The sequence below is a fragment of the Papilio machaon genome, chromosome 23 (genome assembly GCF_912999745.1).
Source record: "Papilio machaon chromosome 23, ilPapMach1.1, whole genome shotgun sequence".
In the NCBI taxonomy this organism is placed as follows: Eukaryota; Metazoa; Arthropoda; class Insecta; order Lepidoptera; family Papilionidae; genus Papilio; species Papilio machaon.
This window is the reverse complement of record NC_060008.1, coordinates 5,712,607-5,729,684: the sequence shown is the minus strand read 5'-3', so window position 1 is coordinate 5,729,684 and position 17,078 is coordinate 5,712,607. Positions and strand designations below refer to the sequence as shown.

Genomic DNA, 17,078 nt, shown 5'->3' with positions numbered 1-17,078 from the left:
TAAACGCGCCTGTTGGTATTAATGACAGTTAAATATATCTCTATTTTTAGTTGCAATTTTTGGCACCGCTACTATCGGCGCCAATGTCGGGGATATCAAATAGGCATAATACAACGGCCGACTTTCAAAGTTATAGTATAGCAGGTGACGATAACACAATTGTAATTGTATTTACTAGTTCAGTGAGAAATATTAGTTGCGATAAAATTCTTGAAACACCTATTAAATTTATATTATTATTATGTATGATCGAAATTGGCGCAGTAAAAATCGTTATTCGACAAGCAAAGAAAAGAACCGATAAACATCCCTACGCGTACTAAAATTACGAAACAATGAACCATCGTCAAGGTCAGGTTTACTTCGTTTTAAAATAGATGGCGATTGCGTTAATAATTTTTTACATGCACAAATGTTTAAGAAATTTGCCTATATTATATAAGAAATATATAAAGATATGGTTAACAAAGTGTCTAGTTAGTATGATAGGACAATTTAGTTATGTTATCTATGGATTAGAAACTAAATGTTTATTACACCAAGTTATAACACTTGTGTTTAACAAGTTGATTCTTAAATAAATATTCAGTTAACATTCTTTCAATTAAATTATAAAACAGTGTATGCGTAGTTAAGTAAGTACCATTCTGTTTTATACCTTTAAAAATACTATAGTACTAAATGCTTAATCATTTTTAACCGTAGCTTTCTGAGGCAAAAATCTCCGTTAAATTTTTTTTTCTCTTAATATATGTTATAAAGAGATTTTCGTCACAGAAAAAATCAAGGAGCGTCGATGGCAGAATTGTTAAAATTAGTGTGAGAAATTTGGTGTACTTTACGCCCGATAGGGGCGCTGCACAAATTTTAGTACAAACCTTGTTGGTGATTGTCACAAATATACGTGCTACAGTTTCGATCCCCGTCATGTACCAATGTCTTTTTCGACTTTCAAATTTATACACATTTATCCGACGTTCTTACGATGAAGAAAAACATCGTGATGCAACTAAATTCGAAGATGTTTTTTAAAGAAAACTAATCCACACTGAGCCAGCGTGTTTGACTAAGGCCTAGACCCCCTTAGACCACCAAGTTGGGTAGGCTTAAAGCTCCTTTATGAGTAGTGATGCAACGGATGTCTGTTTCCGTTTCCGCAAGTGCGGAAGTTCCGCGTGCTTTTCAACATCCGTTTCTGTTTCTGTTTCCGCAACTTTTATAACGGAGATAAAACGGAACTTTACGACGGCTGAGAGATCCAAATGCGCGGCGCGAGACGGGCAGTCCGTGCGCGGCCTTTCGGCACTTGTCGCATTTGTTTGTTTACGTACTATTTTGTGAATTTAAGCGCGTAATATTTTCTGCTGCTGTTTGAAACAATCAGTTTCTCTTGCTGGAGTAAACTGTCTAGTTGTTGTCCATATAAATATTTAACAACTGGCAAAATGTGACTATTTCATACTTACGAGTTATTAAATGTACTTTTGAATAAGTGATAACCATGTAATATATCATCATCATTATATAGTTAGAAATATATTTGTCGTTTGTCAACACGAATGGTTTGGCGAACTTTAATTTGTAAATAGTGTAATTTTGTTTCCTGAAAATAAATTAAAAAAATACGCGTATTTTAACTTATTGCAGCGCAGTAAAAATACATACATTGAAGGCTAAAGGACACCGACATCCAATGCCTTAATAAATTAAAAACGAATACAAACTGTTTTTACCGAAAAAAATATTTTTGTAAATATGTTTTTTTTATTATTTACACTTCTGTTTCCGCATCCGTTTCCGTTTCCGTTTCTGCTAAAATTTATTTTTGACATTTGTTTCCGTTTCTGGTTCCGGTAAGACACTTCCGTTGCATCACTATTTATGAGGACATACTTATATGAGTTAACGACAACTACTTATATTATCTTACTAATATTATAAATGCGAATGTTTAGATGGATGGATGTTTGAAGGTATCTCCAGAACGGCTCAACTGACCTCGATAAAATTTAGCACAGAGGTAGAACTTAGTCTGGAAGAACACATATTCATTAAGTTTTTAATTCCGCACGGCGGCAGTCGCGGACGACAGCTAGTATATCAATAAACATGACATTATTGTTAATAATATCTCGGCGTCAATAACTGATAGAGAATTAAAGGTCATATTAATAACATAGCATATTTTTTATTAAAGAATAAACACTTTTACTACTAGGTTTTTGTACTTACGAACGTCTACAAATTCGTAAATTGCATTTCTAGTATTTTTTTTTCTAGTTTATTTTCTATAAATCGCCATGGTGTCACAAGATAATAAATAAAACACAATTTTGTAAGAATACTTATATGTTTAATTTTTTTATATTATAAGTTGGAAAATGAGCGCGCGGCAACCTAATTTCGCCAAAATAGAGATGCGACCGCTGCTCATGGACATTGCAGATGCATTGCCTACCTCTAATCTATGGAGGTGGAGACGCACAGGAAGAGAATATTTTCCCATCCTATGCATCTCCTCTGCCGTCATATCCACTTCGTCTTCCCATCCCTTCATTATAAGAAAGGGTTGGGAAGGGAAAGAGGACGATACGCGGTATGGCTTCCCCCTTGACGCCTGTTTTCTGTACTTAGGCGGTTATGGTATTTCACCTGGCGAGGCCCATTCGTGCAACACGTGTACTTGTTGCTGACGTTTGTAACTTAAATAAATATTAATAAGCCTAATTTTTTATCACAAATTACTTATTTTATAAGACTCCTATCATTTTCAATCACAGATTGATAAATTATCTTTGTTCTTGTCCAACTTTATTCTAATTTTGATAAAATAAACTGTTACAAGGTCTTTTATTTCTATATTTTTATTATTTAAAACGTGTATACAGAACTTTGTATACATTTGTAAAAAAAATATTAACATTTCTTGTTCCATTTGGTAGTTTTTGACTAGTCTTCGTTTAATAAAAAACCCGATTCCCTTATCTTTTTTTTACCGTGGATTTTTGAGACGAAAATCTCTGTATAAAACATATTGCCATCACTATTATTATCTTGGTAAAATAGAGATACCAATGTGTTTTAAATGGAGATTTTGAACTCAGAAATGCACGATTAGGCGAACAATTAAATAGCTAAACCGGGGAGAGAGGCGCTGCTATCGCGGTTGATTCTGTCGGATTATATGTATATAAAACCTACTTAGACATAAAACAAAAAAAAATTGTTTTGACGTTGACAGGGGGCGCTAGTGAGCTGTCATAATTTAGTTTGACTTCTGCTCACTCGTTTCCGGTTCCGATAGCTTTTAAGATCTATAATTTACATTTTTGATTCTACATCGCAGTCATTCATTTTGAGTTTATCGGTGTGAGAGAACTTCAACAATTTCTCACTGGCCACGTTCATTTTAGCCTCTTCTTTTGTTTTATGTTCATCTCTGTATCTACCATAGATAAAGTATTCCTCAATCTCTTGCAATGTTCTATCTTTTGTCTCTGGTAAAATAAAATACAAGATTACTAAAGCTAAACCCATTACTGATCCGAAAACAGCGAATGTCCCATAAACTTTAATACTTTCTAACAAATGCGGTGTAACTTGCAATCCAATAAGGACTGCAAGGGATAATACTAGACCTGAAATAGCTGTGCCCGCGTCCCTGTGTGCAAGGGGCCAAACCTCACCACACAAAGCTAAAGGTATAGCTGTACAACCTAAATTAACCGACACAAAATATATCACAAACAAAACTACAGGAATTATAGAATTACCACTCGATATTACGTTCTTTGATTCAAGATAGAGATACGCACAAACGGAAAATAATACGAATAGAGCGGAAAAACCAGATGTAAATAATAGTGTACGACGTTTGTAGATTTTAACGAGGACAGATGAAAAAGTAGCGCTGCCTGTTATAATTATATCAATACCCAGAGTATAATAGAACGATTGAGATGTATCGCCGGTCACTTCTGAAATGATCTGTGACGCGTACGCCGGAAAAATATGACGACCACAAGCTTCGATCAAAATTCCACTAACGATTATTATTTTCAACGGTTTAATGAAGTCGCTCTTTGTAAATTTTAACAAGACTTGTATTAATTGGCTTTTCACTGTCATCTTTTTAGTAGTCACTGGCTTCTCTTTCTGGGCTTGTATTAGTTCGTGTAATTCTTTTCGTGATTCTTCGCTGTTTCCCCTCAGCCATTTGAACGCCTTTTCACTGCTTTCGTATTTCTTTTTTGATGCCAACCAAGCTGGACTTTCAGGCCAAGTGCAAATTATAGCCAACGAAATGGAATACGGGACCATGGTCATAAGTGCTACAATTCTCCAATGATAAAACGTTCCTAAAATATGCATAACCAAACCACCTAAGCAGACGCTGGCAGTTTTTAAATTCAAGAAAGTTCCTCTATTGTTAGGTGAAGTGTATTCCCCTATAACTACAGCTCCTAAAGAAACAGTCGCACCTGCAGTGAATCCACCCAGAACTCTGCCGACCGCTAATGTTGTCACATCGTTAGCAAAATATAAGATCAGCCATCCTATAAGGCCAGGTATTAACACAATAGCATGTGCCTGTTTCCGTCCTCTCCAATTCATCAGAAATGCAGATATAAAGAAACCTGGTATTCCAGCTATTCCGACGCACGAAGCTGAAAATAAAACATAATACTTTATCAATTATTTTTCTTAGCTTTTATAAATAAAAGCATTAATTTACGAGTCATTAAAACCTAATAAAAGGTTTCCTATTCCATCATGGTAATCGGTATCCAATAAACAATTAACAACAAAAATAGAGGGACGTTATTTTCATTGTTTTAAGTCCCTTTTATTGTTGCACAAAACAACGCAGATTTTACAAACATTTCTCAGTACTTACCCAACCATGAAGCAGTGTTGAGATCTATTTGAATATCGGAGTCTGGAGCTCGCAGGGCCGGCAGCAGACTACTGGTGTAACTCAGCAGCATGCCTTGCGCGAACATGTTTAACAGAACTGCTGATACTGTCCATGTCTGGAACAGATGACAATAAAATACCCTTTGTACTCGTCTACGTTACCTCTTTGTCTCGTAAGATGAGTTAGCGGCTTTCTCATGGAGTATAAAACTTTTCTTTACTCTGGAGAAATACCTATACAGTCTTTGGTTTCCTAAGTTGGGTTTAAGATATCTTATACATCCACGGAATATAACAGTAGCCATGGTGTAGTCTTCGTCTTCTTGAAACTTTTCACTCGCAATTCCGGTGAAATTAAACAAAATTTTTTGCAGATAAAGTAAGTCTAAGCCTTTTAATATTAAAACACGTTCCTTTATATTACCCCTTAAAATATTATTTAAATTTAAATTGATCAATGAATGTTTGGTTCTACTATTTTTGCACTCCCCGGAAACAATTTTACAGTCATCTGAACTAGTGTGGGTATAGTAACTTTAAAATCCTCTTTAATAAAAAATTAACCTACCTGTTTGAGAACTGGCAACATTTTTCACAATAAGCTCACACCTCGAATGTTAGAAGAAAACTGCTCTTCGACGCAGTCGGAACATTTTGAAGATAGCAAAATATCGGATTAGTTGGTTTATTAGTACATCTTGTTAAGGCTTACCTTATCTTTTGTGTATTTGTGTATCGACATATATAATAATCTTTTATATTAATTGAGAACGTGTGACATTGCATTGTTTTATCCACGTAAAGTATGAATGGTATAGGAAGGGAGAAGAAAGAATGAACTATGTGAAAGAGGATATACGTAGGTTGAGAGTGAAGTCAGATATAATGACTCAAAGAGAAATATGGAAGAGTACATACTTAGCTGACGTTCCCCCAGGTCAATGACCAGGGAAAGGGACAGGATAGATAATCATGAGAAATGTTTTTCTCCAATAAATTAGGTAAAGAATCCTCGTATGTGAAAGACCATAGTCTTAATTTTTTACATCATTAGGTAGCAAACGAACAAGCTGTCACCTAAATTCGCCGCAATTTGCAGATGCATTGCCTACCTTTTATCAGCAAAGGAAGGCACAAAAAGAGAATATTTTCCCTTTCTATGCATCCCATCCTCCTTCAAGTCTACTTCCTCGTCCCACCCTTTCCTAATAAGAAAAGAGTGGGAAGAGAAAGAAGAGTGAAATTAGGCCACGTACACATATCAAACGAAATGCGGAATTGCTTCCACTTGTCGTCTGTTTTCTGTGTAGTCGTGGTATTATTTCGTATACACCTGTCGAGCCGCCAATTTGTGCAACAGATGTTGTTGTTGCTGTCCTTTACTCTTAAAAAGCCTATCTTGTTTTGTCTATGTCGTCTTTGTTAGTGTTTATTATTGACAGTAAAGTTCAGTTTTGTTTTCAAAAATAAAATATTAAAAAAACGTAATAAGAGATGTTCTCTTATTACGTTTTTTTAATATTTTTAAACATACTTAAATCCTTTAAATATTTATTGTGTTCCGGAACAAACTTATCATCTCTGCTTGCCTTTAAAATTTAAATGATTAAATTGCTTAAATATATCTGAGGGAATACTTGCGTTAGAATAACTTATCGTTGGTTTCCGAAACCAAAATCCTTACATAAAGCATATTGTTATCTCGGTTTTCTCAAAGATGATAAGATGGTCTCAGAAACCCATAGATGAATAACGTTGTAAGACCCATAAATGTTATCAAAATGATATAATATGACAGAGATTTCGCAATGCGTAGGTTTTTTTATAAAATAACGCTCCAAATTAAGCTTATTATGACTCAAATATTAACGTAATTAAATGAAATCCTAGTTGGTGGCTTTATAAATGATTGTATACTTGCACTAAAACTATATTAGATTTTTCAATTATATTTAAGTATTATCATACTTTATATTCGTTAAGAGCGTCGGTGGCGCAAAGATTAAACTTTAATCTGCATGTTCAGGTTCGATTCCATCCATACACCAATGTGTTTTTCAATTTCAGAATTTTATATTGTGACTTCTTACATTTATTTTACGATCTTACGGCGAACGAAAACATCTTGATGCTTACTAAGAAATTTAGAGATGAGTTACATATTCAACTCAATTGTTTTTTAAATTACGACCAGTGGAACTGCAGCTTAACTATAATTCATGATGAATATAATATCTTGACTTTTAACTATGGATTTTGGTTGCTATAAATGTAATTAATTCCGGATAATTACATAATTTTATTAGTATTTTTACGTATAAAGCACGTGTCAATAGTTGGCTGTGTTATGTATCACGAGATTATTATATACTTATTTTATTTTGGCAAATTTGCCAAAGAGTTATTTAATGATTTTGATTCATCATGTCCCTGGCATTATCCGAGTCACATTGGGTTGGCACGTTTCGTTCTTTAAGCCTTAATGTTTTGTTAAGGCCGGCCGCCTGCCTGTCGTCAACCCTTTTTTTTTCCAGAAGTGAATGTGTTATACATACTCCGCGAGGAGGATGCGGTAGTGACGTGGGATTCTTTCCCCGATAGTGAGCATACCCACTTAACCCCTCTGTTCCTACGCATGGTGACGAGACCACGAGCACACTTGCGCTTTCGTCCGCGCTTTTGCTTTTCGTCAACCCTACTTGGGAGTTAAATAATAAAAAAAAATATATCGATAAAAACTAAATTGTTACAGTTAGATTCTTCTAAAATACATCGATTTAAATTAAATGATGAGATAATAAGAAAAACTTCGATTATAAAATTTAAATATATTTAATAATAATAATTAATAAACATTTTTTAATCAAATTGGATTATTTTATACTTACATTTAATTTATTCCAAACCTTTATAATATTAATTAAATACTTTTTTTTTCATTATAATAATAATATCCTCGGTTAAATTAAATTCAAATTATAAAATAATTTCTCAGTGTATAAAATATATCACAAAATACCCTGAATAAATATAGTAACAGAATTTCTCTCTGACATTATCTTCGTTTTTGATCAATGTGTAATCAGAATATATGATTTCTATTGAAAGTTCATTAAAACATATAAATATTGTTTTATATTTACACTAAATATATGTAAAATTTAAAAACTATCTTCTTCTTTAACGTAACGCTCACTGCTGGGCATATGCCTTTCTCAAAGATCTCCACAATGATCTGTCCTTTGTAACCCGCATCCAAGATACTCCCGCTACCTTGACCAGATCATAGGTCCATCTTGCGGGAGACCAGCTCACACTGCGTCGACCTGTCTGTGGTCACCATTCCAGTACTGTGCATGAATTATTAAAAATATCTACATTATTATTATTGTCACAGATTACTCGTAGTTTTTTGTTCGAAAATCTATTTGTACAATTAAAAATGGCTTAAGTACCGTCTTAATTTTCAGCCTGAGTTTTATGTTTATATACAAAATATTCTGAGTATATTAACAAAATATGCCAATGAGTATATTAAAAGCTTGGTCAATAGAATTTTTTGTGGCAAATTGCTTTCTTACGCATCTTCCTAACGTTTACGGACTTTAATCTCGATCTCTTTCACCTTGCTTTATTTCAAGATTATGGTCAAAATTTTAGTGTTAATATTACTTAATATATAGGTGATATCAATCTCTTAAATTATTTACGATTACATAACAATAGTTCATTAAATATATTTAAATCACTGGACTACTACATCTTCTGTCTTTGTTCATATATTTCAAAGAAGTCAGCGACTGTGTTGACTTCAGTTCTTCCGGAGACATTGGTCTTCCTCTGAACTCATCTTCTATTTCTTGTAGCGTCCGGTCTTTCGTCTCCGGTAGGAACCACCAGGCTATCACCAAGCAGTATCCAACCACTACGGCGTAAATAAGATACGCTCCATGTATACCAAAGTTTTTGAATAGATAAGGAACAGTCTTCACTGTGATGAAGAGATTTGATGAAAGGAATAAAACACTGAAGCCACCCGCAAGACTTCTAAATTCTAAAGGAAATAGCTCTCCTGCTATGATAAAGGGAAGAGGCACTGTTCCTGTTGCGATCGTAAACATATGTATATGTATTAACAAGATACCAATAAAGGGATGATCGTAGGGCAACATATTGTGACCTTTGGCGTAAGTATACCCAGCGGTAGCAATGAACGCGAACAGATTCAATCCAACAGTAATAAACAACATCGTTCTTCTTCTGATCTTTTTGATTACGTACACAGCAACGCTATTGGAGATAATCCTTTGAGCATCCAGAGTTATAACCAGTAAGGAGATGTTTGCATCACTCCCAATGACATGAGAGAAAATATCTAGCGTGTAAGCCGCCAAAATGTTGGCTCCAGCCCATTGTCCTAGCGTGTAAATGTGGATCATGATAAATATAGGTTTATAAAACTCCTTCTTCCTAACCGTAGTATTGATGTAAGTAATTTGGGTCTTTATTTTTGAAGTGAAAGATTGTGAAATGTTAGCGTCAGCTTTAGATTCTCTGACGATGATGCTAGTTTCAATCATCCTCCGTAATTCTTCATCTTCACTTTCTCCTCTTAACCATCTAAAGACTTTCTCACTGTCCTCGTATCGTCCTTGATCGGCAAGCCAGCTCGGGGACTCGGGGGAGTAAATAACGATTAGTAAATCCACGAAGACTATAAATGCACAAACCAGTGCTGCTGTCTGCCATGCTAAGTAAGATCCTAAAGTGTGGACGACGAGGACTCCAGTGGCTATAGTCAATGAAATGGTGGTTAAAAATGCACCTCTGTTACTGGGACTGGTGTACTCCCCTATGAGGACGGGCCCAAGGGTCGCACTCATGCCCATCGCGATGCCCTGGAGGAACCTGGCGATGAGGAGCACGGTGATGTTAGTTGCGGTGATGATGCAAAACCAGCCCACGATCATTGGCACGATGCTCACGAGGTTGGCCGTTCTCCTGCCGTACTTGGCCATTATTGTGGGGACTATGAAGTTACCGGCCACCAATGCGAAGCCCAGAATGGAGGCTGGAATTTTTTTTAATGATTAAATAAATTAAACGTATAGATCTGTGCGTAAATTAGCGCCAAGTAACTCAAAACATTCAAAAAGGATTTTTTAATATGATTTGGGAAGTTATTAGTTTATTTCGCACAAAATAATTAAGTACAAATCTATTAGTTATTTATAATTTGTAAAAATAGACAATTTTAAAAATGTTAAGCGTTAGAATGTTTTGTAAATAAAATGAAAATATCGCAAAATTTTGTCAAATACTTGTCAAAATTAGACATTTACCCAAGATCATACTAAGAAAAAGAAGACCGTTGTCTCTGTCTACCTCTCTTTTAAAAGCGTCAGTTATTTTGTCGTTTTTTATACATACCTATCCATGAGCCCGCGGTGTCATCAATGGGTATGATGGAGTCGGGCCGACGCAGCTGCGGTAGCAGGATGGCCGCGAAGCCCATCACCAACCCATGACTTGCCATATTCAGTGACACGCCAAGCGTCACGAAACACTGCAATATCAAACATAGAAGACGTTATTTAAAAAGATGACAAGTTTTCTTTGGAATAAAGCTCGTTTTACTGTGAACAGTGTGTTTTCACTGTCAAAAAAAACTGTACAAAAACATAGTGTTTTTTCTCTCATCCTCATTTAATTAACGGAGACAGCAATATGTTTTTTGCACATGTTTCCACAATGAAAACTCATGGTAATGTCAGATATGTGCAGTTTGCATCACGATGTTTTCCTTCACCGTAACAACGTCGGATAATTTATATGTTACAATAAACCGAAATATTTTGGGCCTATTTGATTTTCGCCGTTTTAGTGCTGACGGTTGCAGTTGGTAGCGGTGGTGAGGATTCAAACTAATAATAGTGATTGAGTTAACTGTCAGGACCTTCAACAGGCACACAAGCTGTCATTTCAATGCAATGACCTATCTATTTATGGAAATGAGTGTTGTTGGTCTAACCGTTGGTTTCTGAGACCAACATTTCTGTATAAAACACAACGGCGTCCCTTTCACAAAACAGAGATAACAATATGTTTTAAACGGGGATTTTGATCTGAGAAACCCACAGTAAATTCGTAATCGTTACTGTAATTTACTGCCATAAATACAAAGATAATATTTATGCATTAATTTATTTACATTCATGTAAATTGTGAAAAATATAGAATAAATTTCTATTTTTCGGATATTTCTGTTAAGGTACAAGTTTCAGAATTCACTAACAAATAAATTCATTTATTAACAGACGTATTTGGCTATAATAAACGTTGTGTAACCTTGTAATAAAACATCTAATGACTTCGAAGCGGATGTAAAAATATAAAAAACATATAGTATTGTATCACAAGAAACAATACACGTGTACATACTAACGACATATGTGCGTGCCGCTAACAAGTACTATGTCGATTACTGGCCATCGTATAACATAAACATAGTTATATGACCACTTGAAGATAACATAAAAAATAAATTTCCGAAGAACATATCAATTATGGAATAATAAAAAAAAGAGTTTTAATTATGTTTTATTTTTATAATTTGATACAGATTATATTGTTTTACGGCCAGTATTCATGTTTTAGGAAAAAATCACAAACTTATTATTTTATAGTCTATGAAATATTTAACTAAATAATTCAATGTTACCAAAATAAACAAAAAATTGTGACTGAAAAACTTCCGTATGTCAAGTGTCTAAAGTATTGTATCACTATCTTATCATATAATCAAATGATTTACATGTGATCCTATTAAAATATCAAATGTCTTACGTCTATACTAGATATGATTAGGGTTGTCAACTATCAAGAAATGTAGATTAGAACAGTAGCTACGAAAAACGTACTAGCGACTTCACAACTCATAGGATTCCTAGATTAACCTAGATCCTAGTCCTAGATGATGAATAAAAACTAGGGTTAAACTTTAGATTACGTACGGTCAAGTCGGCGGCTGCAACTTTTATGGTGAACAGAGTTATATCTAAGGACTTACTAACCAAATTTAAAAGTTTCGGAAACTCGTAGATTTTTAGTTATGGAATAAATAAAATCGTATTTTAGGTTAGGTTTTCCCATAGCGTCGGAGACGTTGCAAATTACTCTTGTTAGGGAACCAAATTCTGCCCATTTATTTCTTATGGTTGTTTAAAATATTAAAAAAAATATTTGGTTTAAAAATCTATAATCGAATTAAATAGAGTATTTTTTAAAATTTACTGGAGTATAATACATGAAGTGAGACTGTATAAGATAAAGCCTTAGGCGATTTAAAAAAAAACTGTCAAAGTTACATCAAAAGTAGTGAAAAATCTAACCTAAAATACGATTTTATTTATTCAATAACTAAAAATCTACGAGTTTCCGTAACTTTTAACTTTGGCTAGTAAGACCTTAGATATAGCTCTGTCTGCCATAAAAATTGCAGCCGCCAACTTGCTGGTACGTAATCTAAAGTTTAGCCGAAACCAGACATATGACAACCAGTAGCCCGAATGCTGTATGCAAACTTAAGGAATTCGGAACAGCACGAACGAAGGCAACCTTAGTTATGACTCAAAATGTCAGATAGTGATGGAAATTCGTCAAATAATTCTGATGCAGATTAAAACGACCTCGTCTTTTCTTTATCCGATAATAAATCACACGTAAAATGTTTTACATTGAAAAAAAAAAAGTTATCAATTTGCACGTAGTGATATTTTTTTACGCGTAGGTAAGTGGCATATATCTTATACAATAGTTATAACAGTTGAAGAAAGCGGAAAATAACAAATTCTTGTTGATTTAGATCAACACGTTATAGTTTTGTTTTTATTACTTTGATCGGAAATGATTAAATATTAAATAAATTATTTATTAGACGCTGAATTTCTTTGAAAAAATGGTTAGAAATTAAATGTATTTGTAAACAGAAGTAGAATAGGATAATTTTAACATTTTGGACATTTTGAATGGTTTATAATTAAAGGAAGAATTAATTTAACATTTACAAAGATTTAACTTAGTTTTATTATTTATAAACGGTACTTTTAACAGCCGTAATCATGACATGGAGTAGTTCTGCTGTATTACAACACAAGCTTTAAACTTTTGATTGTTACTTGAAAACGACAATTGAAGTAATCAAAAACAATTGTAATCAAAGAAACCGCATTGATTAAAGGAATGAGTTCTTAAATGTTCTAATTATTGATACATCATACATTTAATAAAACATAATCTAAACAAGGGCGTTGCCAGGCTAGATTTTGGGGGGCAGGTAGGGTTTTTTTTTATTCCGAAGGTAATGTTTATTAGCTAAGGAAATTGAAGAAACTGGCAAATAGTTTTGAAGTTATCTATATGGATTGTAAATGTCTTTATATTTCGAAGTAATTTATATATATACTACCTGTCGCCCGCGACTCCGTCCGTGCGCAATTAAAAAAGACTTAATAGGGGTATGAAAAATAGATGTTGGCCGATTCTCAGACCTACTGAATATGCTCACAAAATTTCATGAGAATCGGTCAAGCCATTTCGGAGGAGTATGGCAACGAAAACTGTGACAGGAGAATTTTATATATTAGATATATATAATATTTTTCAATTTCCTGGGAGGAGGAAGGGGATATCTCTATTTTCCATATAAATTATGGCGTGACTATTACTTTTAAAACTTCAATATGAAGTATGTATAATCCATGCGAAAGCGTTGATAACTTAATGGAAATTGAACATTTAATTGATTTACTCTGATTGCATCTAATTGATTGGTTCTTTATCGTGAAGTTATGATAGTGATAAAACATCAGTACATCTTTACTACACTTTGGTTAATTTTTAAATATAGTATATTACTTTTTGTAACAATAATTTTAATAAAATATCTCACAAACATCGCTTTTAATCCTGATAATGTACACATCGACGCTGGAAAGCGTAAACGCTGTAACCCCGAAAGTATGAACTTTACAGGAGAGCCAAAAAATGATAACTAGTGAGCTGATACGCCTACAAGCATGCGGTATTTAGCAATGTTGTGTAGTTTGTGCTAACCTATAATAAAATCATTATCGTTTGATAATGGTTGAAATTATTAACGTGTGAAAAACATATTCGCGATTTCAAGGGTTACAGCGTTTATGCTTTCCAGCGTCGATATAGTACTTAAGTGTATAATAAAAATGTCACCAATCGTCCGATGAATGAACTATTCTTTTATGATAGTTCATTCGCCAATGTATACTATTTAGTGCCCATTTTAAAATGCAAATGAAAATTAATCTTTTACTTAGTTAAAGAAAAAAAAAACATTTATTACCAAACAAAGGTGGCATATATTAAGGTGAAAAACGAGCCTGGTCACCTAAATCTGCTGCCCATATACATCCGCAATTACAGATGCGTTGCCTACCTTTAATCGACAGAGGAGGGGATGAATAGAAAGAGGATATGTCCTCTTCCTATGCGTCCCTCCTCCGTCAAATCGACTTCCCCTTCCTATCCTTTCCTTATAAGAAATGGGTGGGAAGGGAACGTGGACCAAAATTAGGCTCCGGACGTGGTATTTCACAGGGCGAGGCACATTCGTGCACCCAACAAATATTGTTGCGGAAAATACCACTATAAAAATGTAGCAAAAGGAAGCCAGTTAAGTATTTACGAAGTATGAAGCATGAAGTCGTCATTTCTAACCCACTTTCTGGCCCTTTTTTTGTATTAGAAAAAAATTTATAAAATATGTAACATTTTTTAGAACGAGTGATATTTTTTGATAATTTTTTTTATACTTTTTTTCTTTTACAATTTGTACTAGTTTCGTGAGTTCTTTGACTTTTAAATCATTAACACATAGGAATAAGTAATTAATATTCTTTAATTGTATTTCCTGTGATATATTTATACAATTTAATAATAATTATGATTTAAATACCTGTTTTTTGAACGGCGTTATCCATGTTTTCTTCCCCATTATAGAATTCACACCAACACTTTACCACACATTGAATCGAATGAAAGAAATCTTACATAATTTTATTGAAAGATGATAAAATTCATATTGATATCAATATTATCAATAATACATCGATAGTACTGCAGTTAGACTTATTTAACTGTTTATATCAGCACAATAGATTCGCGACAAAACTACAGACTGACCCCACACGATGGCCACTGGCCAATACCTGCGAGTACTACTCCACCTAGTGACAACACTTTTAACATTTGCAAGGACTTGTACTTGAATGATTTAAATAATTACTTTTTTTTTAATGCTTTTGCCAATAAGACTTACTTCGTTCAAGAAAAGAGTATGTCCTCTTGTTAGTCTGAAATTCCTAAAAAATTTTTATCGCATTTGAGTATACTTACTCTTTGGTAGAGCCTATCTAAAATGTTACTAATTTCATGAACCCTGCAACATTTCTTCTTCACATCTTAAAACCTTCTTCTTTCATCATCACACACTCTCCGGTAATTATTTAGACCTGTTTGGGAATATATGGCCTTTACCCTGGCAATTTTCAATTCCTCTGGAGTTACACAGGTATTGCTTCTATCTAAATAATTTTAAAATGTGATTGTTTATCTAATTACCTACCGGATAGTATTCACTATTGCTGGCAAAAGACGCACTGGACGAAGAAAGTGGAGGAATATTGCCAGCGTGGAACATTTATTTCGCTTGGCACAAGACTGGCAAAAGTTCACTGAGCTGACGACCAACCTCCTTTAATGGAGAGGCACCTAGAGAGAGAGAGAGAGAGAGATGGTATTCACTAATATTTTAAATAACATTAGGACTTTATCTCGTTGCATTGGTTACCCTATTTTCCCAGTACACGTAGAGACGTTGCCAATTGTGACGTATGCAGTTTCAGGTTCATATTTTGTTTACTTAGTGTTCATTGTTTGGTCAGCAGTTTTTTTATTCATTTATTACTATATATAGACAATCAAAATATATGCAAAATATATCACAATATATAAGATTTTTTTTTCAAAATAATTCGTCGGTGATGGTATTTCACTCAATCATTAATTAATTATTTTAACGAATAGTTAAATTTGACAGTTGAATCTGGATAAGAGAGTAAAAGAGACTGTGATTTTGCCAGCTTAAAGGTTCTTTTACTGTCATCCGTCAGGACCGTACGAAGACTAGCTTACAGAGGTTGTTCACTTATCTAGGTTTTTTTGTAACTGTAACAACAAAAGACATCTACAGATAGTTCTGTACTCTTTTTTGCATATATACCTTATTTAAAATAACAATAGTGAATTTTAACAATATACAATAATTCTTTATTTGTAATTATCTAGGTTTGACTGTACCTACTTGGTATTTTATTACGTTTGTTTTTAGGGAAGTCTATTTCTCAAATAAGTAACGTACAAAAATGTAATTAACCTCGATATAAAGTTCATATCAATTGTCGACAAAACTTGTTACGAAATGCCATTCGCCGAATGTAAGCATTTTTTGTGACTTAACTTTTTGCAGAACTGAAAGCGGTCAATGTTTTTAGAATGGTGTCGTACAATCTTGTAATCATACTTCTTACTAATATTTTAAATGTGAATGTTTATAGAACATGGATGGATGGATGTTTGTTTGAATATCTTCAGAACGGGTCAACGGATTTTGCTGAAATTTGGCACAGATGTAATATATAGTCTGGAAGAACACATAGGCTACTTATTAAGTATTTATTAATGCTGAACGAACAGAGCCGCGGGCGAAAGCTAGTATGTTATAAATGCGAATTTAGATAGATGGATATTAATGTTTGTATGAAGGTATCTACAGAATTAACGGATCTCGATGACATTTGGTATAAATATAGAGCAGTCTGAAAGAACACATAGGCTTCTTTTTAAGTTTATTTTTTATTAATTCTACGCGGACAGAGTCGCGGGCGACTGTTATCTATATATATATATATATATATATATAAGAAAGTGGTGTTAGTTACACTATTTATAACTCAAGATCCGGTCGAACTGATTTAGCTGAAAATTGATGGGGAGGTAGCTTAGAACTAGGAGACGGACATAGGAACTTTTTTATCTTGTGTGCATTTTTTTTATTCCGCGCGGAC

General features: G+C 33.8%; 2 protein-coding genes across 3 annotated transcripts; both read right to left on the bottom strand.

Annotated features, from left to right (window-relative positions):
* Positions 1-3,232: 3,232 nt before the first annotated feature.
* LOC106707750 (facilitated trehalose transporter Tret1) lies at positions 3,233-5,560 on the bottom strand. Its single transcript, XM_014499165.2, has 3 exons — positions 5,486-5,560; positions 4,898-5,033; positions 3,233-4,667 (listed from the first exon to the last, which is right to left on the bottom strand). Exons 1-3 carry the CDS (start codon positions 5,504-5,506, stop codon positions 3,322-3,324), a joined length of 1,503 nt encoding a protein of 500 aa, XP_014354651.2. The 5' UTR covers positions 5,507-5,560; the 3' UTR covers positions 3,233-3,321.
* A 2,381-nt stretch (positions 5,561-7,941) lies between these two features.
* LOC106707740 (facilitated trehalose transporter Tret1) lies at positions 7,942-15,137 on the bottom strand. 2 transcript variants are annotated; one of them, XM_014499155.2, is made up of 3 exons: positions 14,909-15,137; positions 10,348-10,483; positions 7,942-9,988 (listed from the first exon to the last, which is right to left on the bottom strand). In XM_014499155.2, the coding sequence occupies exons 1-3, from the start codon at positions 14,945-14,947 to the stop codon at positions 8,658-8,660; spliced, it is 1,506 nt and encodes a 501-aa protein (XP_014354641.2). In that variant the 5' UTR covers positions 14,948-15,137; the 3' UTR covers positions 7,942-8,657. The 2 variants fall into 2 exon arrangements, with proteins under 2 accessions (XP_014354641.2, XP_045539788.1); XM_045683832.1 differs by lacking the exon at positions 14,909-15,137 and adding an exon at positions 11,359-11,399.
* Between the last annotated feature and the right edge of the window lie 1,941 nt (positions 15,138-17,078).

What these genes read in the sequence shown, in the direction of transcription:
- LOC106707750 (XM_014499165.2), bottom strand. Translation starts at nt 5,506, where the DNA reads ATGTTGCCAGTTCTCAAACAG. An exon ending in TGTTGCCAGTTCTCAAACAG is followed by an intron (nt 5,034 to 5,485) that starts GTAGGTTAATTT and finishes CATCTGTTCCAG; the next exon opens with ACATGGACAGTATCAGCAGT. An exon ending in CAACACTGCTTCATGGTTGG is followed by an intron (nt 4,668 to 4,897) that starts GTAAGTACTGAG and finishes TTTTATTTTCAG; the next exon opens with CTTCGTGCGTCGGAATAGCT.
- LOC106707740 (XM_014499155.2), bottom strand. Translation starts at nt 14,947, where the DNA reads ATGGGGAAGAAAACATGGATAACGCCGTTCAAAAAACAG. An exon ending in TAACGCCGTTCAAAAAACAG is followed by an intron (nt 10,484 to 14,908) that starts GTATTTAAATCA and finishes TTGATATTGCAG; the next exon opens with TGTTTCGTGACGCTTGGCGT. An exon ending in CACCGCGGGCTCATGGATAG is followed by an intron (nt 9,989 to 10,347) that starts GTATGTATAAAA and finishes AAAAAATTCCAG; the next exon opens with CCTCCATTCTGGGCTTCGCA.